Source organism: Salvelinus namaycush, chromosome 20 (genome assembly GCF_016432855.1).
Source record: "Salvelinus namaycush isolate Seneca chromosome 20, SaNama_1.0, whole genome shotgun sequence".
Classification (NCBI taxonomy): domain Eukaryota; kingdom Metazoa; phylum Chordata; class Actinopteri; order Salmoniformes; family Salmonidae; genus Salvelinus; species Salvelinus namaycush.
The window spans coordinates 56,983,352-57,006,999 of NC_052326.1; the positions used below are offsets into that span (position 1 = coordinate 56,983,352).

The window sequence follows — 23,648 nt, forward strand, 5'->3', positions numbered from 1 at the left end:
GTTCTCCCCAGTGTTAGTTCTCCCCAGTGTTAGTTCTCCCCAGTGTTAGTTCTCCCCAGTGTTGGTGTTTAGTGTTAGTTCTCCCCAGTGTTAGTGTTTAGTGTTAGTTCTCCCCAGTGTTAGTGTTTAGTGTTAGTTTTCCCCAGTGTTAGTGTTTAGTGTTAGTTCTCCCCAGTGTTAGTTCTCCCCAGTGTTAGTGTTTAGTGTTAGTTCTCCCCAGTGTTAGTGTTTAGTGTTAGTTTTCCCCAGTGTTAGTGTTTAGTGTTAGTTCTCCCCAGTGTTAGTGTTAGTTCTCCCCAGTGTTAGTGTTTAGTGTTAGTTCTCCCCAGTGTTAGTGTTTAGTGTTAGTTCCCCCCAGTGTTAGTTCTCCCCAGTGTTAGTGTTAGTTCTCCCCAGTGTTAGTGTTTAGTGTTAGTTCTCCCCAGTGTTATTGTTTAGTGTTAGTTCTCCCCAGTGTTAGTGTTTAGTGTTAGTTCCCCCCAGTGTTAGTTCTCCCCAGTGTTAGTGTTAGTTCTCCCCAGTGTTAGTGTTTAGTGTTAGTTCTCCCCAGTGTTAGTGTTTAGTGTTAGTTCCCCCCAGTGTTGGTGTTTAGTGTTAGTTCTCCCCAGTGTTTAGTGTTAGTTCTCCCCAGTGTTAGTGTTTAGTGTTAGTTCTCCCCAGTGTTGGTGTTTAGTGTTAGTTCTCCCCAGTGTTTAGTGTTAGTTCTCCCCAGTGTTAGTGTTTAGTGTTAGTTCTCCCCAGTGTTGGTGTTTAGTGTTAGTTCTCCCCAGTGTTAGTTCTCCCCAGTGTTAGTTCTCCCCAGTGTTAGTGTTTAGTGTTAGTTCTCCCCAGTGTTAGTGTTTAGTGTTAGTTCCCCCCAGTGTTAGTTCTCCCCAGTGTTAGTGTTAGTTCTCCCCAGTGTTAGTGTTTAGTGTTAGTTCTCCCCAGTGTTATTGTTTAGTGTTAGTTCCCCCCAGTGTTAGTTCTCCCCAGTGTTAGTGTTAGTTCTCCCCAGTGTTAGTGTTAGTTCTCCCCAGTGTTAGTGTTTAGTGTTAGTTCTCCCCAGTGTTAGTGTTTAGTGTTAGTTCCCCCCAGTGTTGGTGTTTAGTGTTAGTTCTCCCCAGTGTTTAGTGTTAGTTCTCCCCAGTGTTAGTGTTTAGTGTTAGTTCTCCCCAGTGTTGGTGTTTAGTGTTAGTTCTCCCCAGTGTTGGTGTTTAGTGTTAGTTCTCCCCAGTGTTAGTTCTCCCCAGTGTTAGTTCTCCCCAGTGTTAGTTCTCCCCAGTGTTAGTTCTCCCCAGTGTTAGTTCTCCCCAGTGTTAGTTCTCCCCAGTGTTAGTTCTCCCCAGTGTTGGTGCAGCTGCAGGAGGAGTGGTTCAATGAATGATAGCCATGCACTGTAGAGTTAGAGAGGATGATGAAGACAACAGATGAGAGACGACACCAACTCAACAGAACGTCGGGTGTACCTTTCTACCACAACTGGCTGAAGCACCAATACAGCAAGGCCAGGATAAGGCCGATGAAAATGGCTTGGACAGGCTGCAATATGGATGGCTAAAGGAGGGAGGGATCAATCAGAGAGAATAATTAAATAGAATAATAAATTGTTATAAACTCATCAAAACTAAATCAATAATGGGAAAATTATCTAAATGAATAAATAAACAGAAAACTGAAGAGAGGTGCCAGTTGGATTTAAAAATCAACAGAAGAGGAGGACTGAGAGGGAAGGGGGGGGGATAGGGCAGAAGGACGCAGGATAATAGGGCAGAAGACAGGAGGATGTAGGGCAATAGGAGGATAGGGCAGGAGGAGTGGAGGATAGGGCAGGAGGATATTATGGCAGAAGGAGATAGGGCAGAAGGATAGGGCAGGAGGAGTGGAGGATAGAGCAGGAGGATATTAGGGCAGAAGGACGCAGGATAATAGGGCAGAAGACAGGAGGATGTAGGGCAATAGGAGGATAGGGCAGGAGGAGTGGAGGATAGGGCCGAAGGATATTATGGCAGAAGGAGATAGGGCAGAAGGAGAGGAGGATAGGGCCGAAGGATATTAGGGCAGAAGGACGCAGGATAATAGGGCAGAAGGTAGGAGGATGTAGGGCAATAGGAGGATAGGGCAGGAGGAGTGGAGGATAGAGCAGGAGGATGAAATAGGGCAGGAGGAGGAAATAGGGAAGGAGGATGCAGTAGGAAAATAGGGCAGAAGGCAGGAGGATGTAGGGCAGAAGGGGGATAGGGCAGAAGGCAGGAGGATGTAGGGCAGAAGGGGGATAGGGCAGAAGGCAGGAGGATGTTGGGCAATAGGAGAATAGGGCAGGAGGAGGATAGGGCCGAAGGATATTAGGGCAGAAGGATGCAGGAGGAAAATAGGGCAGAAGGAGGATAGGGCAGGAGGAGAAGGGCAGAAGACAGGAGGAGGATAGGGCAGGAGTGGAGGATAGGGCAGGAGGAGTGGAGGATAGGGCAGGAGGAGAGGGGGATAGGGCAGAAGGAGGATAGGGCAGGAGGAGGATAGGGCAGAAGGAGGACAGGGCAGAAGGAGAGGATGATAGGGCAGAAGGAGGATAGGGCAGAATGAGAGGATGATAGGGCAGGAGGCCAGGGCAGTAGGAGGATAGGGCAGAAGGAGAGGAGGATATGGCAGAACGAGAGGAGGATAGGGCAGAAGGAGGAAAGGGCAGAAAGCAGGAGGATGATAGGGCAGGAGGCCAGGGCAGTAGGAGGATAGGGCAGAAGGAGAGGATGATAGGGCAGGAGGCCAGGGCAGTAGGAGGATAGGGCAGAAGGAGAGGAGGATATGGCAGAACGAGAGGAGGATAGGGCAGAAGGAGGAAAGGGCAGAAAGCAGGAGGATGATAGGGCAGGAGGAGGATGGGGCAGGAGGACGATACATCTAGAAGCTGAACACAGGTATAGCTACATGTCACGATACATCTAGAAGGTGAACACAGGTATAGATACATGTCACGATACATCTAGAAGCTGAACACAGGTATAGATACATGTCACGATACATCTAGAAGCTGAACACAGGCATAGCTACATGTCACGATACATCTAGAAGCTGAACACAGAAATAGCTACATGTCACGATACATCTAGAAGCTGAACACAGGTATAGATACATGTCACGATACATCTAGAAGCTGAACACAGGCATAGCTACATGTCACGATACATCTAGAAGCTGAACACAGAAATAGCTACATGTCACGATACATCTAGAAGCTGAACACAGGTATAGATACATGTCACGATACATCTAGAAGCTGAACACAGGTATAGATACAGTTGAAGTCGGAAGTTTACATACACTTAGTTTGGAGTCATTAAAACTCATTTTTCAACCACTCCACAAATTTCTTGTTAACAAACTATAGTTTTGGCAAGTCGGTTAGGACATCTACTTTGTGCAGGACACAAGTAATTTTCCCAACAATTGTTTAGACAGATAGATTATTTCACTTATAATTAAATGTATCACAATTCCAGTGGGTCAGAAGTTTACATACACTAAGTTGACTGTGCCTTTAAACAGCTTGGAAAATTCCATAAAATTATATCATGGCTTTAGAAGCTTCTGATAGGCTAATTGACATCATTTGAGTCAATGGGAGGTGTACCTGTGGATGTATTTCAAGGCCTACCTTCAAACTCAGTGCCTCTTTGCTTGACATCATGGGAAAATCAAAAGAAATCAGCCAAGACTTCAGAAAAAAAAAATTGTAGACCTCCACAAGTCTGGTTCATCCTTGGGAGCAATTTCCAAACACCTGAAGGTACCACGTTCATCTGTACAAACAATAGTATGCAAAGCCAGACTACGGATTGCAACTGCACATAGGGACAAAGATCGTGCTTTTTGGAGTCCTCTGGTCTGATGAAACAAAAATAGAACTGTTTGGCCATAATGACCATCGTTATGCTTGGAGGAAAAAGGGGGAGTGCTTCCCAACCGTGAAGCACGGAGGTGGCAGCATCATGTTGTGGGGGTGCTTTGCTGCAGGAGGGAGGAAAATTATGTGGATATATTGAAGCAACATCTCAAGACACCAGTCAGGAAGTTAAAGCTTGGTCGCAAATGGGTCTTCCAAATGGACAATAACCCCAAGCATACTTCCAAAGTTGTGACAAAATGGCTTAAGGACAACAAAGTCAAGGTATTGGAGTGGCAATCACAAAGCCCTGACCTCAACCCTGTAGAACATTTGTGGGCAGAACTGAAAAAGCGTGCGCGAGCAAGGAGGCCTACAAACCTGACTCAGTTACCACAGCTCTGTCAGGAGGAATGGGCCAAAATTCACCCAACTTATTGTGGGAAGATTGTGGAAGGCTCCCCGAAACATTTGACCCAAGTTAAACAATTTAAGGGCAATGCTACCAAATACTAATTGAGTGTATGTAAACTTCTGACCTACTGGAAATGTGATGAAATAAATAAAAGCTGAAATAAATAAAAGCTGAAATAAATCATTCTCTCTACTATTATTCTGACATTTCACATTCTAAAAAATAAAGTGGTGATCCTAACTGACCTAAAACAGGGAATTTTTACTGGGATTAAATGTCAGGAATTGTGAAAAACTGAGATGAAATGTATTTTGCTAAGGTGTATGTAAACTTCCGATATCAACTGTACATGTCACACCACATCTAGAAGCTGAACACAACAACAGTAAGAGTATGGGACAAGGAGAAGGACAGTGGAGAGAGAGAGTGGGGTTTAACAAACACACTGGAACTTAATGCGTACACCGATTATGAAAGCGGATCACTCTTAGGCCGGGATTTAACCAGATCCTGCTGTGTCCACAACTCTCCATTATAAATGTCATTTCTGTTTGAGCCAACATATGCAACTCTTCCGCCAACGCAGGAAAATTGCCTTTAACTGGTGCATTGTCGACAAAGCGTGATCAGATTGAATCCCAGTCTTGTTGACGTCTCAGGACTGAGATTGATTTGATGTCTCAGGGCATTTGTGTGTGTTATTTGTTAATCTTGACCAGGGCAGAAGTAGTTTCTTCAGAGACTGAAGTCATCACGTTGAACATATTCAGCAACTTTTGATCTGCCAACATCCATCAGTAATCCCGAGTGGCGCAGCGGTCTAAGGCAATGCATCTCAGTGCAAGAGGTTCTAGAAGCAGGTAGTGAGTAAGAGCCACAGGCTGTGGTTGTGTTCGCATTCCCCATCCTAAACGCAGTAGGGTTGATGTTGACATTTCTTCCCCCCAGTCCTTCCACCAGGATTGTATTAAAAAGTAGCCCGAGGATAATTGGGGCTCAAAAATAGAACAAGAACCCACAAAATTACCCATCACCACATCTGATGACAACTTCTGGACTTTGCTACTAACAGAAACTACTAGAACGGCCCAAAACTGGCTTACATCCTTTTTTAATATTCTCATGTCAGTCCCCAACACTGATTTGTTTTGTTAAAAAATATAGTTGACCTTTATTTAACTAACTTTATTTTTATTTAACCTTTATTTAACTAGGCAAGTCAGTTAAGAACAAATTCTTATTTACAATGACGGCCTAGGAACAGTGGGTTAACTGACTTGTTCAGGCGCAGAATGACAGATTTTGTGCCTTGTCAGCTCGGGGATTCGATCTTGCAACCTTTCGGTTACTAGTCCAACGCTCTAACCACTAGGCTACGCTGCCACCCCTATTGTCAGTAGTTCTGTTCTATTCCTGCTATTGTCAGTCACCATCGGGTTCTTGGTCACTTCCATGACCAAGGGCCTTCTCCCCCGGTTGCTCAGTTTGGCCGGGCGGCCAGCTCTCGGAAGAGTCTTGGTGGTTCCAAACTTCTTCCATTTAAGAATGATGGAGCCCACTGTGTTCTTTGGGACCTTCAATGCTGCAGAAACGTTTTGGTACCCTTCCCCAGATCTGTGCCTCGACACAATCCTGTCTCGGAGCTCTAAGGACAATTCCTTTGACCTCGTGGCTTGGTTTTTGCTCTGACATGCACTGTCAACTGTGGGACCTTATATAGACAGGTGTGTCTTTCCAAGTCATATATAATCATTTGAATTTACCACAGGTGGACTCCAAATTGTGGAAACATCTCAAGGATGATCAATGGAAACAGGATGCACCTGAGCTCCATTTTGAATCTCATAGCAAAGGGTCTGAATAGTTATGTAAATAAGGAATTTCTGTTTTTGAATGAATTTGCACAAATTCCGTCATTATAAATAAGAATTTGTTCTTAACTGACTTGCCTATGTAGTATAGTAAATGAACCACACAGAGAGAGACAGAGAAAAGGCCTGGTGGCTTCTGGACAGGAAATGGGATTATGGTATCGCTACTTACATTCTTGCCCTTGTCCTGCAGCAGTTTGAGGTTGAATTTACACTGTTCCAGCTCCTCGTTGATGGAGCGTTTCTCCTGCTCTGTCCTCTCATAACGCTGCCTCAGGTCAGATAGCAAGGTCTGGGTGTCCTCATACTGGAGAGGGAGAAGAGAGAGATTCATGTGAGATTCATCTGGTACCTGGGATAGCTGGTACCTGGGCCAGCTGTGTGTGGCTGGTGCCTGGGATAGCTGGTACCTGGGCCAGCTGTGTGGCTGGTGCCTGGGATAGCTGGTACCTGGGCCAGCTGTGTGTGGCTGGTGCCTGGGATAGCTGGTACCTGGGCCAGCTGTGTGTGGCTGGTGCCTGGGATAGCTGGTACCTGGGCCAGCTGTGTGGCTGGTGCCTGGGATAGCTGGTACCTGGGCCAGCTGTGTGTGGCTGGTGCCTGGGATAGCTGGTACCTGGGCCAGCTGTGTGGCTGGTGCCTGGGATAGCTGGTACCTGGGCCAGCTGTGTGTGGCTGGTACCTGGGCCAGCTGTGTGTGTACTGTATCATAATACCTCTCTCTGCAGGCTCTGTGTCCTGCTAGCAGCCTGGGCCAGCTGTGACTGCAGCTTGTTAGCGTCCTGGAGGTGTTGGTCCTGCAGTGAACCCAGTCTACTCTGCATCTCTCCCCGGGACTTCTCCAGACTCTCCAGACTGCTGTTCAGACTGGCAGTCTGCTCCCTGGAACTGAGGAGAGGGAGGACAGGGGAGGTGGTCAGCACATGGATGGATAGTTATGTAACTGCAGTCTGCTCCCTGGAACTGAGGAGAGGGAGGACAGGGGAGGGTGGTCAGCACATGGATGGGATAGTTATGTAACTGCAGTCTGCTCCCTGGAACTGAGGAGAGGGAGGACAGGGGAGGGTGGTCAGCACATGGATGGATAGTTATGTAACTGCAGTCTGCTCCCTGGAACTGAGGAGAGGGAGGACAGGGGAGGGTGGTCAGCACATGGATGGATAGTTATGTAACTGCAGTCTGCTCCCTGGAACTGAGGAGAGGGAGGACAGGGGAGGGTGGTCAGCACATGGATGGATAGTTATGTAACTGCAGTCTGCTCCCTGGAACTGAGGAGAGGGAGGACAGGGGAGGGTGGTCAGCACATGGATGGATAGTTATGTAACTGCAGTCTGCTCCCTGGAACTGAGGAGAGGGAGGACAGGGGAGGGTGGTCAGCACATGGATGGATAGTTATGTAACTGCAGTCTGCTCCCTGGAACTGAGGAGAGGGAGGACAGGGGAGGGTGGTCAGCACATGGATGGATAGTTATGTAACTGCAGTCTGCTCCCTGGAACTGAGGAGAGGGAGGACAGGGGAGGGTGGTCAGCACATGGATGGATAGTTATGTAACTGCAGTCTGCTCCCTGGAACTGAGGAGAGGGAGGACAGGGGAGGGTGGTCAGCACATGGATGGATAGTTATGTAACTGCAGTCTGCTCCCTGGAACTGAGGAGAGGGAGGACAGGGGAGGGTGGTCAGCACATGGATGGGATAGTTATGTAATAATAAGGTTAGTCTGTTGTAGATGTGTACTTCAGCGTCCCCCCCCATCACTCTTACTCTCTCCTCTCCATGCTGCCTCTGTCCCAAGTCAGCTCCTGCACACTGCTGCTGTTGAAGCCCTCACACCCACCCAGCTAATAAACAGCTGACAGTTTATCCACCCACGCCGTACCAGGCTAGCACATCCCCCCAACAGCACCTCCGATAGCGCTGACTGTGATGAAGGATTTCAACAGTGAGGAGCGTTGAGTGTCAGCAGAGACTTGGGGACTGACAGAGAGCAGAGGCAGCTAAAATCTATTTGACTCTTTCCAGCGTCTCTGCAGACAGGGCAGTAGACCAACAACCCCGCCCTGAAACCAGGTCTGAAACGGTAACTCTGCTGCAGATCAGTGTGAGGAGGTCTGAAACGGTAACTCTGCTGCAGATCAGTGTGAGGAGGTCTGAAACGGTAACTCTGCTGCAGCTCAGTGTGAGGAGGTCTGAAACAGTAACTCTGCTGTGAGGAGGTCTGAAACGGTAACTCTGCTGTGAGGAGGTCTGAAACGGTAACTCTGCTGCAGCTCAGTGTGAGGAGATCTGAAACGGTAACTCTGCTGTGAGGAGGTCTGAAACGGTAACTCTGCTGCAGATCAGTGTGAGGAGGTCTGAAACGGTAACTCTGCTGCAGATCAGTGTGAGGAGGTCTGAAACGGTAACTCTGCTGCAGATCAGTGTGAGGAGGTCTGAAACAGTAACTCTGCTGCAGATCAGTGTGAGGAGGTCTGAAACGGTAACTCTGCTGCAGATCAGTGTGAGGAGGTCTGAAACGGTAACTCTGCTGTGAGGAGGTCTGAAACGGTAACTCTGCTGTGAGGAGATCTGAAACGGTAACTCTGCTGCAGATCAGTGTGAGGAGGTCTGAAACGGTAACTCTGCTGCAGATCAGTGTGAGGAGGTCTGAAACGGTAACCCTGCTGCAGATCAGTGTGAGGAGGTCTGAAACGGTAACTCTGCTGCAGATCAGTGTGAGGAGGTCTGAAACGGTAACCCTGCTGTGAGGAGGTCTGAAACGGTAACCCTGCTGCAGCTCAGTGTGAGGAGGTCTGAAACGGTAACTCTGCTGCAGCTCAGTGTGAGGAGGTCTGAAACGGTAACCCTGCTGTGAGGAGGTCTGAAACGGTAACTCTGCTGCAGATCAGTGTGAGGAGGTCTGAAACGGTAACTCTGCTGCAGATCAGTGTGAGGAGGTCTGAAACGGTAACTCTGCTGCAGCTCAGTGTGAGAAGATCTGAAACGGTAACTCTGCTGCAGATCAGTGTGAGAAGATCTGAAACGGTAACTCTGCTGCAGATCAGTGTGAGAAGATCTGAAACGGTAACTCTGCTGCAGATCAGTGTGAGAAGATCTGAAACGGTAACTCTGCTGCAGATCAGTGTGAGGAGGTCTGAAACGGTAACCCTGCTGCAGCTCAGTGTGAGGAGGTCTGAAACGGTAACTCTGCTGCAGATCAGTGTGAGGAGGTCTGAAACGGTAACTCTGCTGCAGCTCAGTGTGAGGAGGTCTGAAACGGTAACTCTGCTGCAGATCAGTGTGAGGAGGTCTGAAACGGTAACTCTGCTGCAGATCAGTGTGAGGAGGTCTGAAACGGTAACTGCTGTGAGGAGGTCTGAAACGGTAACTCTGCTGCAGATCAGTGTGAGGAGGTCTGAAACGGTAACCCTGCTGCAGCTCAGTGTGAGGAGGTCTGAAACGGTAACTCTGCTGTGAGGAGGTCTGAAACGGTAACCCTGCTGCAGATCAGTGTGAGGAGGTCTGAAACGGTAACTCTGCTGCAGATCAGTGTGAGGAGGTCTGAAACGGTAACTCTGCTGTGAGGAGGTCTGAAACGGTAACTCTGCTGTGAGGAGGTCTGAAACGGTAACTCTGCTGCAGATCAGTGTGAGGAGGTCTGAAACGGTAACTCTGCTGCAGATCAGTGTGAGGAGATCTGAAACGGTAACTCTGCTGCAGCTCAGTGTGAGGAGGTCTGAAACGGTAACCCTGCTGCAGCTCAGTGTGAGGAGGTCTGAAACGGTAACCCTGCTGCAGCTCAGTGTGAGGAGGTCTGAAACGGTAACTCTGCTGCAGCTCAGTGTGAGGAGGTCTGAAACGGTAACCCTGCTGCAGCTCAGTGTGAGGAGGTCTGAAACGGTAACCCTGCTGCAGCTCAGTGTGAGGAGGTCTGAAACGGTAACCCTGCTGCAGCTCAGTGTGAGGAGGTCTGAAACGGTAACTCTGCTGCAGATCAGTGTGAGGAGGTCTGAAACGGTAACCCTGCTGCAGCTCAGTGTGAGGAGGTCTGAAACGGTAACCCTGCTGCAGCTCAGTGTGAGGAGGTCTGAAACGGTAACTCTGCTGCAGATCAGTGTGAGGAGGTCTGAAACGGTAACTCTGCTGTGAGGAGGTCTGAAACGGTAACTCTGCTGCAGATCAGTGTGAGGAGGTCTGAAACGGTAACTCTGCTGCAGATCAGTGTGAGGAGGTCTGAAACGGTAACTCTGCTGTGAGGAGGTCTGAAACGGTAACTCTGCTGCAGCTCAGTGTGAGGAGGTCTGAAACGGTAACTCTGCTGCAGCTCAGTGTGAGGAGGTCTGAAACGGTAACCCTGCTGCAGCTCAGTGTGAGGAGGTCTGAAACGGTAACCCTGCTGCAGCTCAGTGTGAGGAGGTCTGAAACGGTAACTCTGCTGTGAGGAGGTCTGAAACGGTAACCCTGCTGCAGCTCAGTGTGAGGAGGTCTGAAACGGTAACTCTGCTGCAGATCAGTGTGAGGAGGTCTGAAACGGTAACTCTGCTGCAGATCAGTGTGAGGAGGTCTGAAACGGTAACTCTGCTGCAGCTCAGTGTGAGGAGGTCTGAAACGGTAACTCTGCTGCAGATCAGTGTGAGGAGGTCTGAAACGGTAACTCTGCTGCAGATCAGTGTGAGGAGGTCTGAAACGGTAACTCTGCTGCAGCTCAGTGTGAGGAGGTCTGAAACGGTAACTCTGCTGCAGATCAGTGTGAGGAGGTCTGAAACGGTAACTCTGCTGCAGATCAGTGTGAGGAGGTCTGAAACGGTAACTCTGCTGCAGATCAGTGTGAGGAGGTCTGAAACGGTAACTCTGCTGCAGCTCAGTGTGAGGAGGTCTGAAACGGTAACCCTGCTGCAGATCAGTGTGAGGAGGTCTGAAACGGTAACTCTGCTGTGAGGAGATCTGAAACGGTAACTCTGCTGCAGCTCAGTGTGAGGAGATCTGAAACGGTAACTCTGCTGCAGCTCAGTGTGAGGAGGTCTGAAACGGTAACCCTGCTGCAGATCAGTGTGAGGAGGTCTGAAACGGTAACTCTGCTGTGAGGAGATCTGAAACGGTAACTCTGCTGCAGCTCAGTGTGAGGAGGTCTGAAACGGTAACTCTGCTGTGAGGAGGTCTGAAACGGTAACTCTGCTGTGAGGAGGTCTGAAACGGTAACTCTGCTGCAGATCAGTGTGAGGAGGTCTGAAACGGTAACCCTGCTGTGAGGAGGTCTGAAACGGTAACCCTGCTGCAGCTCAGTGTGAGGAGGTCTGAAACGGTAACTCTGCTGCAGATCAGTGTGAGGAGGTCTGAAACGGTAACTCTGCTGCAGATCAGTGTGAGGAGGTCTGAAACGGTAACTCTGCTGCAGATCAGTGTGAGGAGGTCTGAAACGGTAACTCTGCTGCAGATCAGTGTGAGGAGGTCTGAAACGGTAACTCTGCTGCAGATCAGTGTGAGGAGGTCTGAAACGGTAACCCTGCTGCAGATCAGTGTGAGGAGGTCTGAAACGGTAACTCTGCTGTGAGGAGGTCTGAAACGGTAACTCTGCTGTGAGGAGGTCTGAAACGGTAACTCTGCTGCAGCTCAGTGTGAGGAGGTCTGAAACGGTAACCCTGCTGTGAGGAGGTCTGAAACGGTAACTCTGCTGCAGATCAGTGTGAGGAGGTCTGAAACGGTAACCCTGCTGCAGATCAGTGTGAGGAGGTCTGAAACGGTAACTCTGCTGCAGATCAGTGTGAGGAGGTCTGAAACGGTAACCCTGCTGCAGATCAGTGTGAGGAGGTCTGAAACGGTAACTCTGCTGCAGATCAGTGTGAGGAGGTCTGAAACGGTAACTCTGCTGTGAGGAGGTCTGAAACGGTAACTCTGCTGCAGATCAGTGTGAGGAGGTCTGAAACGGTAACCCTGCTGCAGATCAGTGTGAGGAGGTCTGAAACGGTAACCCTGCTGCAGCTCAGTGTGAGGAGGTCTGAAACGGTAACTCTGCTGCAGCTCAGTGTGAGGAGATCTGAAACGGTAACTCTGCTGTGAGGAGGTCTGAAACGGTAACTCTGCTGCAGCTCAGTGTGAGGAGATCTGAAACGGTAACTCTGCTGTGAGGAGGTCTGAAACGGTAACCCTGCTGCAGATCAGTGTGAGGAGGTCTGAAACGGTAACCCTGCTGCAGCTCAGTGTGAGGAGGTCTGAAACGGTAACTCTGCTGCAGCTCAGTGTGAGGAGGTCTGAAACGGTAACTCTGCTGCAGCTCAGTGTGAGGAGGTCTGAAACGGTAACTCTGCTGCAGCTCAGTGTGAGGAGATCTGAAACGGTAACTCTGCTGTGAGGAGGTCTGAAACAGTAACTCTGCTGCAGATCAGTGTGAGGAGGTCTGAAACAGTAACTCTGCTGCAGATCAGTGTGAGGAGGTCTGAAACGGTAACCCTGCTGCAGATCAGTGTGAGGAGGTCTGAAACGGTAACTCTGCTGCAGATCAGTGTGAGGAGGTCTGAAACGGTAACTCTGCTGCAGCTCAGTGTGAGGAGATCTGAAACGGTAACTCTGCTGCAGATCAGTGTGAGGAGGTCTGAAACGGTAACTCTGCTGCAGATCAGTGTGAGGAGGTCTGAAACGGTAACTCTGCTGCAGCTCAGTGTGAGGAGATCTGAAACGGTAACTCTGCTGTGAGGAGGTCTGAAACGGTAACCCTGCTGCAGATCAGTGTGAGGAGGTCTGAAACGGTAACTCTGCTGCAGCTCAGTGTGAGGAGGTCTGAAACGGTAACTCTGCTGCAGATCAGTGTGAGGTCTGAAACGGTAACCCTGCTGTGAGGAGGTCTGAAACGGTAACCCTGCTGCAGCTCAGTGTGAGGAGGTCTGAAACGGTAACTCTGCTGTGAGGAGGTCTGAAACGGTAACCCTGCTGCAGCTCAGTGTGAGGAGGTCTGAAACGGTAACCCTGCTGTGAGGAGGTCTGAAACGGTAACTCTGCTGCAGATCAGTGTGAGGAGGTCTGAAACGGTAACCCTGCTGCAGATCAGTGTGAGGAGGTCTGAAACGGTAACTCTGCTGCAGATCAGTGTGAGGAGGTCTGAAACGGTAACTCTGCTGTGAGGTCTGAAACGGTAACCCTGCTGCAGCTCAGTGTGAGGAGGTCTGAAACGGTAACCCTGCTGCAGATCAGTGTGAGGAGGTCTGAAACGGTAACTCTGCTGTGAGGAGGTCTGAAACGGTAACCCTGCTGCAGCTCAGTGTGAGGAGGTCTGAAACGGTAACTCTGCTGCAGCTCAGTGTGAGGAGGTCTGAAACGGTAACTCTGCTGCAGATCAGTGTGAGGAGGTCTGAAACGGTAACCCTGCTGCAGCTCAGTGTGAGGAGGTCTGAAACGGTAACCCTGCTGCAGCTCAGTGTGAGGAGGTCTGAAACGGTAACTCTGCTGCAGATCAGTGTGAGGAGGTCTGAAACGGTAACCCTGCTGCAGCTCAGTGTGAGGAGGTCTGAAACGGTAACTCTGCTGCAGATCAGTGTGAGGAGGTCTGAAACGGTAACTCTGCTGTGAGGTCTGAAACGGTAACTCTGCTGCAGATCAGTGTGAGGAGGTCTGAAACGGTAACTCTGCTGCAGATCAGTGTGAGGAGGTCTGAAACGGTAACTCTGCTGCAGCTCAGTGTGAGGAGGTCTGAAACGGTAACTCTGCTGCAGATCAGTGTGAGGAGGTCTGAAACGGTAACCCTGCCACTCAGATTCCACCTTTGACAACACACCAAGAAAGTGGAACACTTGTAGAAGAAGTCTTACTTTAGATGGAGATTCGCGTTTCCTAAAATGTCCCTACCATTGTATAGGCAGATGGGCTTCCTCGCTTAGTTCAGTTAGAGAGGGATTCGCACCACCCCACCGGGCCTAGCTAGAGGAAGAGACCCAGTCTGCAGTAAGCCGGGTCTGCAGTAAGCCAGGTCTGCAGTAAGCCGGGTCTGCAGTAAGCCGGGTCTGCAGTAAGCCGGGTCTGCAGTATGCGAAAAGCAACACTTGGCAGACCTTACCACAGTCACTTCTGGATCTTATGGCTTTGTGTTGTGACCTCAACCCTACCATTAGCATATTTGTTGGTGTAACGGATAAGGTGTTCAGTTGACCATCAGGGATAACCCCCCCAATCTGCTGTGTCTGCAGTGTGTAGACCCACCTGTCCAGGTCATTCTCCAGTCTGTGTAGTCTGTTCACCAGGGTAGTCTTCTCAGAACGGAGACAGTCACACTCCTGCTGCAGACCGGAACAGCCCTTCTGAAGACGCTCCAACTCTCCTACAGAAACAGATCATTATTATCTCAGTCCTTCTGAAGACGCTCCAACTCTCCTACAGAAACAGATCATTATTATCGCAGTCCTTCTGAAGACGCTCCAACTCTCCTACAGAAACAGATCATTATTATCTCAGTCCTTTCTGAAGACGCTCCAACTCTCCTACAGAAACAGATCATTATTATCGCAGTCCTTCTGAAGACGCTCCAACTCTCCTACAGAAACAGATCATTATTATCTCAGTCCTTCTGAAGACGCTCCAACTCTCCTACAGAGACAGATCATTATTATCTCAGTCCTTTCTGAAGACGCTCCAACTCCCCTACAGAAACAGATCATTATTATCTCAGTCCTTTCTGAAGACGCTCCAACTCTCCTACAGAAACAGATCATTATTATCCCAGTCCTTCTGAAGACGCTCCAACTCTCCTACAGAAACAGATCATTATTATCTCAGTCCTTCTGAAGACGCTCCAACTCTCCTACAGAGACAGATCATTATTATCTCAGTCCTTTCTGAAGACGCTCCAACTCCCCTACAGATCATTATTATCTCAGTCCTTTCTGAAGACGCTCCAACTCTCCTACAGAAACAGATCATTACTATCGCAGTCCTTCTGAAGACGCTCCAACTCTCCTACAGAAACAGATCATTATTATCTCAGTCCTTTCTGAAGACGCTCCAACTCTCCTACAGAAACAGATCATTATTATCTCAGTCCTTTCTGAAGACGCTCCAACTCTCCTACAGAAACAGATAATTATTATCTCAGTCCTTTCTGAAGACGCTCCAACTCTCCTACAGAAACAGATCATTATTATCTCAGTCCTTTCTGAAGACGCTCCAACTCTCCTACAGAAACAGATCATTATTATCTCAGTCCTTTCTGAAGACGCTCCAACTCTCCTACAGAAACAGATCATTACTATCGCAGTCCTTCTGAAGACGCTCCAACTCTCCTACAGAAACAGATCATTATTATCTCAGTCCTTTCTGAAGACGCTCCAACTCTCCTACAGAAACAGATCATTATTATCTCAGTCCTTTCTGAAGACGCTCCAACTCTCCTACAGAAACAGATCATTACTATCGCAGTCCTTCTGAAGACGCTCCAACTCTCCTACAGAAACAGATCATTATTATCTCAGTCCTTTCTGAAGACGCTCCAACTCTCCTACAGAAACAGATCATTATTATCTCAGTCCTTTCTGAAGACGCTCCAACTCTCCTACAGAAACAGATCATTATTATCTCAGTCCTTTCTGAAGACGCTCCAACTCTCCTACAGAAACAGATCATTATTATCTCAGTCCTTCTGAAGACGCTCCAACTCTCCTACAGAAACAGATAATTATTATCTCAGTCCTTCTGAAGACGCTCCAACTCTCCTACAGAAACAGATCATTACTATCGCAGTCCTTCTGAATTCAAAAACACTGGCAACTTTTACACTGCAAGGATGTGATCACAAAGGACAACAACAAAAATGTGGATTTTGTCTGGTTTCAATTCAATATGATGGAGGATAATGTAAGGAATTGATCAGGAAAACCCATCTGGCTCTGCTATTGGAAAAGTTAGGGGTTAGCATAGTAGCGTACCTTGTAGCTCGAGGGCTCTCTGCTGGTGCAGGCTCTGCTGTTGGAAGGTGGCCTGCAGGGAGTTGATCTCCTGTTCGTATTTGGACGCAGCCTGCCGCCACTTCTCCAGCTCGGCCGTGACACCTCCCAGGTCCCTCTGCAGGGCGGCGATGTCTCGCTCCCTCTCGGCCGTGGCGGCCTCCATGGCGTGGTGGAGAACTAGCACCTTCTCCTGAGCCGAGTACAGCTCCTCCTGCGTGCTGCTGATGCTGCTCTCTCTTTGCTCCTTCAGCTCCTCCATGTCTACCGCTAGCTTCCCCAATTGACCTGGAAACAGATGGGATATACTTTCATATACACTGTATAATATAGAACATCTCTTCCCCAACTGACCTGGAAACAGATGGTATATACTGTCATATACACTAGATAATATAGGACATCTCTCCCCCAACTGACCTGGAAACAGCCGTGTAATGTAGACAATAATATATACGGGCTGTAAGACGCGGGTTGCCATACACAAGCTTGCTGGTTTGATTCCCACCCCAAAGCAGAGCTGCCCTAATAACTATATGGAGTAAGGAAAACTCAGAGCTGCCCTAATAACTATATGGAGTAAGGAAAACTCAGAGCTGCCGTAAGGGGGTGGGATTTAGGTACATCTGTTTGTTACTGTTACTGTACGCACTGTATAGTAATGTATCTGGATAGTATAGCAATGTAATGTAATGTTTGTTATGGAATAGTAATGTATGGAATAGTAATGTAATTATGGTATGGAATAGTAATGTATGGTATAGCAATGTAATTATGGTATGGAATAGTAATGTAATTATGGTATGGAATAGTAATATATGGTATAGTAATGTAATTATGGTATGGAATAGTAATGTATGGTATAGCAATGTAATTATGGTATGGAATAGTAATATATGGTATAGTAATGTAATTATGGTATGGAATAGTAATGTATGGTATAGCAATGTATGTAAGGTATGGTAATGTAATATAAGCTAAGGTATGGAATAGTAATGTAATGTATGGTATGGAATAGTAATGTAATGTATGGTATGGAACAGTAATGTATGGTATAGCAATGTTTGGTATGGTAATGTATGGAATAGTAATGTACTGTATGGTATAGTAATGTTTGGTATAGTAATGTTTGGTATGGAATAGTAATGTAATGTATGGTATAGTAATGTTTGGTATGGAATAGTAATGTAATGTATGGTATAGTAATGTTTGGTATGGAATAGTAATGTATAGTATGGTATAGTAATGTATGGTATAGTAATGTTTGGTATGGAATAGTAATGTGCTGTATGGTATAGTAATGTTTGGTATGGAATAGTAATGTAATGTATGGTATAGTAATGTTTGGTATGGAATAGTAATGTATAGTATGGTATAGTAATGTAATGTATGGTATAGTAATGCATGGTATAGTAATGTATGGTATGGTATAGTAATGTAGGGTAATGTAAAGTAATGTTTGGTATGGAATAGTAATGTATGGTATAGTAATGTAATGTATGGTAATGTAATGTATGGTTTAGCAATGTATAGTAATGTAATGTAATGTATATCAATGTATGGAATAGTAATGTAATGTATGGTAATGTTTGGTATGAAATAGTCATGTATGGTATAGTAATGTAATGTATGGTATAGTAATGTAATGTATGGTATAGTAATGTAATGTATGGTATAGTAATGTAATGTAATGTATGGTATAGTAATGTAATGTATTGTAATGTATGGTAATGTAATGTATGGTATAGTAATGTATGGTAATGTATGGTATAGTAATGTCATGGATGGTAATGTAATGTATGGTATAGTAATGTAATGTATGGTATAGCAATGTAATGTATGGAATAGTAATGTATGGTATAGTAATGTAATGTATGGAATAGTAATGTCATGGATGGTAATGTAATGTATAGTAATGTATGGTATAGTAATGTATGGTATGGAATAGTAATGTAATGTATGGAATAGTAATGTATGGTATAGTAATGTAATGTAATGTATGGAATAGTAATGTATGGTATAGTAATGTAATGTAAGGTATGGAATAGTAATGTAATGTATGGTATAGTAATGTAATGTATGGTATAGCAATGTAATGTAATGTAATGTATGGTATAGCAATGTAATGTAAGGTATGGAATAGTAATGTATGGTTTAGCAATGTAATGTATGGTATACATGTATGGTCCGTACTATACTCACTCTGTAGGTACTGGTCCGTACTATACTCACTCTGTAGGTACCGGTCCGTACTATACCCACTCTGTAGGTACTGATCCGTACTATACCCACTCTGTAGGTACTGATCCGTACTATACCCACTCTGTAGGTACTGATCCGTACTATGCTCACTCTGTAGGTACTGGTCAGTACTATACTCACTCTGTAGGTACTGGTCTGTACTATACCCACTCTGAAGGTACTGGTCAGTACTATACTCACTCTGTAGGTACTGGTCTGTACTATACCCACTCTGTAGGTACTGATCCGTACTATACTCACTCTGTAGGTACCGATCCGTACTATACTCACTCTGTAGGTACTGGTCTGTACTATACTCACTCTGTAGGTGCTGATCCGTACTATACCCACTCTGTAGGTACTGATCCGTACTATACTCACTCTGTAGGTACCGATCCGTACTATACTCACTCTGTAGGTACTGGTCAGTACTATACTCACTCTGTAGGTGCTGATCCGTACTATACTCACTCTGTAGGTGCCGATCCGTACTATACTCACTCTGTAGGTACTGGTCCGTACTATACTCACTCTGTAGGTACTGGTCCGTACTATACTCACTCTGTAGGTACTGGTCTGTACTATACCCACTCTGTAGGTACTGGTCTGTACTATACTCACTCTGTAGGTACTGGTCTGTACTATACCCACTCTGTAGGTACTGGTCTGTACTATACTCACTCTGTAGGTACCGATCCGTACTATACTCACTCTGTAGGTACTGGTCTGTACTATACCCACTCTGTAGGTACTGGTCCGTACTATACTCACTCTGAAGGTACTGGTCTGTACTATACTCACTCTGTAGGTACCGATCCGTACTATACTCACTCTGTAGGTACCGATCCGTACTATACTCACTCTGTAGGTACTGGTCAGTACTATACTCACTCTGTAGGTACTGATCCGTACTATACTCACTCTGTAGGTACCGATCCGTACTATACTCACTCTGTAGGTACTGGTCTGTACTATACCCACTCTGTAGGTACTGGTCCGTACTATACTCACTCTGAAGGTACTGGTCTGTACTATACTCACTCTGTAGGTACCGATCCGTACTATACTCACTCTGTAGGTACCGATCCGTACTATACTCACTCTGTAGGTACCGATCCGTACTATACTCACTCTGTAGGTACTGGATCTGCTTGGCTGACTCCTCAGTCTGCTGTCTGTTACTCATCCTCTCCTCTTCCAGTAAGGCCTGGAGCTCCAGACACTTCTGCTTGCCTGTGTTGGCCAACTCCTGGGCCTCCAGCAGCGCTCTGTGGAGGTGGTTAATCACCTGCTCTGTGTCCCCAGAATCCAGGTTGGCGCGACTGAGCTCATCTGGAGAGAGGAGTGGGACAGAGGGGACAGTTAGACAGGGACGCATAGGGGACAACACAGAGTAAGACACCAACCCAGGTTCCAGGTTGTCGCGACTGAGCTCATCTGGAGAGAGGAGTGGGACAGAGGGGACAGTTAGACAGGGACGCATAGGGGACAACACAGAGTAAGACACCAACCCAGGTTCCAGGTTGTCGCGACTGAGCTCATCTGGAGAGAGGAGTGGGACAGAGGGGACAGTTAGACAGGGACGCATAGGGGACAACACAGAGTAAGACACCAACCCAGGTTCCAGGTTGGCGCGACTGAGCTCGTCTGGAGAGAGGAGTGGGACAGAGGGGACAGTTAGACAGGGACGCATAGGGGACAACACAGAGTAAGACATAGGGGACAGTTAGACAGGGACAACACAGAGTAAGACACCAACCCAGACTCCAGGTTGGCCCGATAGAGCTCGTCTGGAGAGAAGACTGACAAGACAGACATAGAGACAGAATGGGACACAAGTTTGACTGAGTTACACATTATACAATCTTAAGGTGAATGTAGTTAGTTTCAAGATGCTGAATGGTTCCATTAAAAATCAGCCTTGCGGGCAGCTGGGGGGGCTGCGGGCGGCTGGGGGGGGCTGCGGGCGGCTGGGGGGGCTGCGGGGGCTGAGCTGGGGGGGCTGCGGGCAGCTGGGGGGGCTGCGGGCGGCTGGGGGGGGTCCGTGCTACGCCACTGCTTATAACAACAAGAAATCTAAGATGTGTCCAATAAATGATACCCAGCTCAGGGGTCCAGCTATACATTTGGTTTGCTAACTTGCTAGCTAAGTGGCTAAATGTCAAGATCAAACTTCTTGGTTACAGCAGAGACATTCAATCCCTTCCTGGATCAAGATAACCGTTGAAATAGCGCCCCTTGTGGGCAAATTCGGTAATACCGATCTGCAGGAACTGTTGTGTAGCAAAATCACCCAAAATGACCAACCTAAGCTAAATGCTTCGGGAAAGAGGTGGTTAATGTCTGTGTCTTTCATTTTTGGTTTATCATCCCAGCAACCCCCCTAGACTAAAGATGAAATTACAGAACACCCCAGGAGTGAAGACGCCACCCCTAAACCTTCATCCACATCTCCACAGCAGCAGAAGACGCCACCCCTAAACCTTCATCCACATCTCCCACAGCAGCAGAAGACGCCACCCCTAAACCTTCGTCCACATCTCCCACAGCAGCAGAAGACGCCACCCCTAAACCTTCGTCCACATCTCCCACAGCAGCAGAATAACACACTGATCCTACGGCGTAATGGAGTCAAGGCCGGTTTGAAAATCAACAGCAGATTATTGAACTTACACGTTCTAATGATGTAACTTAACTGACAAAGTGACGATGAGGGAATGGACCTGGTAGCCAAGTTAACCATGAAATACCTCCGTCACTAATCACTAACAGACAGTCCTAGGCTGCGGCCCGAATGGTACCCCTCCCATTCCCTATATATAGTGCACTACTTTTGACCAGGGCCAATAGTGCTCTGGTCAACACACAGTGTACTACATAGGGGAACGGAGTGCCATTTGGGACGGAATCCCAGCCACTAATGCAGCGTCAGGGCCCCCCCCCCCACCACCCACCTAGCCCTAACAGCGTCAGGGTCCCCCCCCCCCCCCCACCTAGCCCTAACCGCGTCAGGGTCCCCCCCCCCCCGCCTAGCCCTAACCGCGTCAGAGTCCCCCCCACCTAGCCCTAACCGCGTCAGGGTCCCCCCCACCTAGCCCTAACCGCGTCAGGGTCCCCCCCATACAGACCTGGAAGGGGAGAGGGTCCCCATTTGAACGTTGTTGCATGTGGTCCCATATAGTTTAGGGATCACTGAAAGAAGAAGTGTAGTTTCTACAGTAGCACAACAGACAGCGTGAATATTCAGAAGTCAATGTGTTGAACTCTGAACCTATTCCCCACCCCCCCACCTAGCCCTAACCGCGTCAGGGTCCCCCCCACCTAGCCCTAACAGCGTCAGGGTCCCCCCCACCTAGCCCTAACAGCGTCAGGGTCCCCCCCCACCTAGCCCTAACAGCGTCAGGGTCCCCCCCCACCTAGCCCTAACAGCGTCAGGGTCCCCCCCCACCTAGCCCTAACAGCGTCAGGGTCCCCCCACCTAGCCCTAACAGCGTCAGGGTCCCCCCCCCCCACCTAGCCCTAACAGCGTCAGGGTCCCCCCCCACCTAGCCCTAACAGCGTCAGGGTCCCCCCCACCTAGCCCTAACAGCGTCAGGGTCCCCATCCCCCCACCACCTAGCCCTAACAGCGTCAGGGTCCCCATCCCCCCACCACCTAGCACTAACCTCGTCAGGGTCCCCTCCAACTAGCCATAACCGCGTCAGGGTCCCACCCACCTAGCCCTAACAGCGTCAGGGTCCCCCCCACCTAGCCCTAACCGCGTCAGGGTCCCCCCCACCTAGCCCTAACAGTGTCAGGGTTGCCCCCCACCTAGCCCTAACAGTGTCAGGGTCCCCCCCACCTAGCCCTAACCGCGTCAGGGTCACCCCCACCTAGCCCTAACCGCGTCAGGGTTGCCCCCCCCCCCCCCCCTCCTCCCTAGCAGTCATTACGCCAGACAGGGTCCTGGTCTGAAGGGTTGTGTGTTTGATGTGGTTGAAAGTCCCCGGAGTGTGATGGTCCTTTGGGGATGACGTGGTCTGGGGGTTGGGGGCGGGGGCAGCGAGGACCACAAACCAACCATCTCACTCCTCCACTCACAGATCACACACCAGATGGTTCAACACTGATGTCATGATGCCGTTAATATCTGCTGATCTTTCCATTAAAACCAGTAGACGGTGAAGGCGCTGACGTCATCCTCGTCAACTCCGGATGGCGCACCAAGCCGGGAACTATTTGAATTTGAAGAGCGCCATATTGCTGAATGGCGCCACGAAAAATCTCAAAAAGGGATCACGGGTCGACGGTTTCCCTCCTGGCTGAGAGTTTAATGGAGCTGCCATCTTGTGTCATGACATGTACTAGTCAGAATGCATCACTATTAAATTCAATATCTTTTATATTTGTAGCAAACCTTAAAATAATTCACCGCGGGGGATTACAACTTGATCATAATAAAGTCCTTTTAAAGCCCAAAAGTGTAAAGTTTGGCCGTTCTGGAGATTGTAACGGACATTTCTAGGGCAGACCTGGGCTTTTGGCACCACTAGGTTGCTATGCAGCAGCCAATCAGCAGAGCTTGTGACTTCACCCTCCACACTGGTGTGTGTCAGATGTTGACCAAGTAGAGTATTTACTTTACAGTGACTAACACATATGGCCTTTACATATCTATGATGAAATGAGACAATCTACCCCTCCCTCCCTTCCTCTCTCCCTCCCTTCCTCTTGCTTCCTCTCCAACCCTTCCTTCCTCCCTCTTTCTCTCTCTCCCTCTAACCCTCCCCTATTCCTCTCTCTCTCTACCTCTAACCCTCCCCTATTCCTCTCTCTCTACCTCTAACCCTCCCCTATTCCTCTCTCCGACCCTCCCTTCCTCCATCCTCTCCGACCCTCCCTCTCTCTCTCCCTCTAACTCTCCCTTCCTCCACCCTCTCTCTCTCTCTCCCTCTAACTCTCCCTTCCTCCACCCTCTCTCTCTCCCTCTTGGATTGATTAAGTTTAAATATTCTTCCATGTGTCATGTGTCCCGTAAATAAATACAAGATTCAGTGGATGAAGTTAAACAGTACCAACCAACCAACCTTATCACTGTCTCAACAGTTCCCTCTAGTGGGGTTCAGTCACACCATGACTCTCTCTCTCTACGCCCCCTGTTTTTAGCTGATAGGAGTGGAACCCGGTGTGGCCGTCTGCTGCAATAACCCATCCGTGACAAGGACCGACGAATTGTGCAATTCAGAGATGCCACTCTGTGCTGTTATTTTTCTGTTTTGTGGCCCGCTTATTAGCTTGCACGATTCTTGCCATTCTCCTTTGAATTCTCTCATCAACAAGCTGTTTTTCCACCCACAGGACTGCCACTGATTGGATGTTGTTTGTT

The 23,648-nt window shown here is 48.2% G+C and overlaps 1 protein-coding gene across 10 annotated transcripts in view; it reads right to left on the reverse strand.

Moving 5' to 3' along the window:
• Nucleotides 1-23,648, reverse strand: part of slmapa (sarcolemma associated protein a) — a 156,199-nt gene that overhangs the window by 7,957 nt on the left and 124,594 nt on the right. For 9 of the 10 annotated variants that reach the window (XM_039016583.1, XM_039016584.1, XM_039016586.1 and 6 more), the window contains 6 exons: nucleotides 19,415-19,615; nucleotides 16,025-16,330; nucleotides 14,307-14,424; nucleotides 6,859-7,030; nucleotides 6,315-6,449; nucleotides 1,446-1,533 (listed from right to left, as the gene is read on the reverse strand). In XM_039016583.1, coding sequence (XP_038872511.1) covers nucleotides 1,450-1,533; nucleotides 6,315-6,449; nucleotides 6,859-7,030; nucleotides 14,307-14,424; nucleotides 16,025-16,330; nucleotides 19,415-19,615 — 1,016 coding nt within the window. In that variant the 3' untranslated portion in view covers nucleotides 1,446-1,449. Of the gene's footprint in view, nucleotides 1-1,445; nucleotides 1,534-6,314; nucleotides 6,450-6,858; nucleotides 7,031-7,056; nucleotides 7,791-14,306; nucleotides 14,425-16,024; nucleotides 16,331-19,414; nucleotides 19,616-23,648 lie in introns of those variants that run through there. The other variant, XM_039016588.1, reaches the window with a different exon arrangement.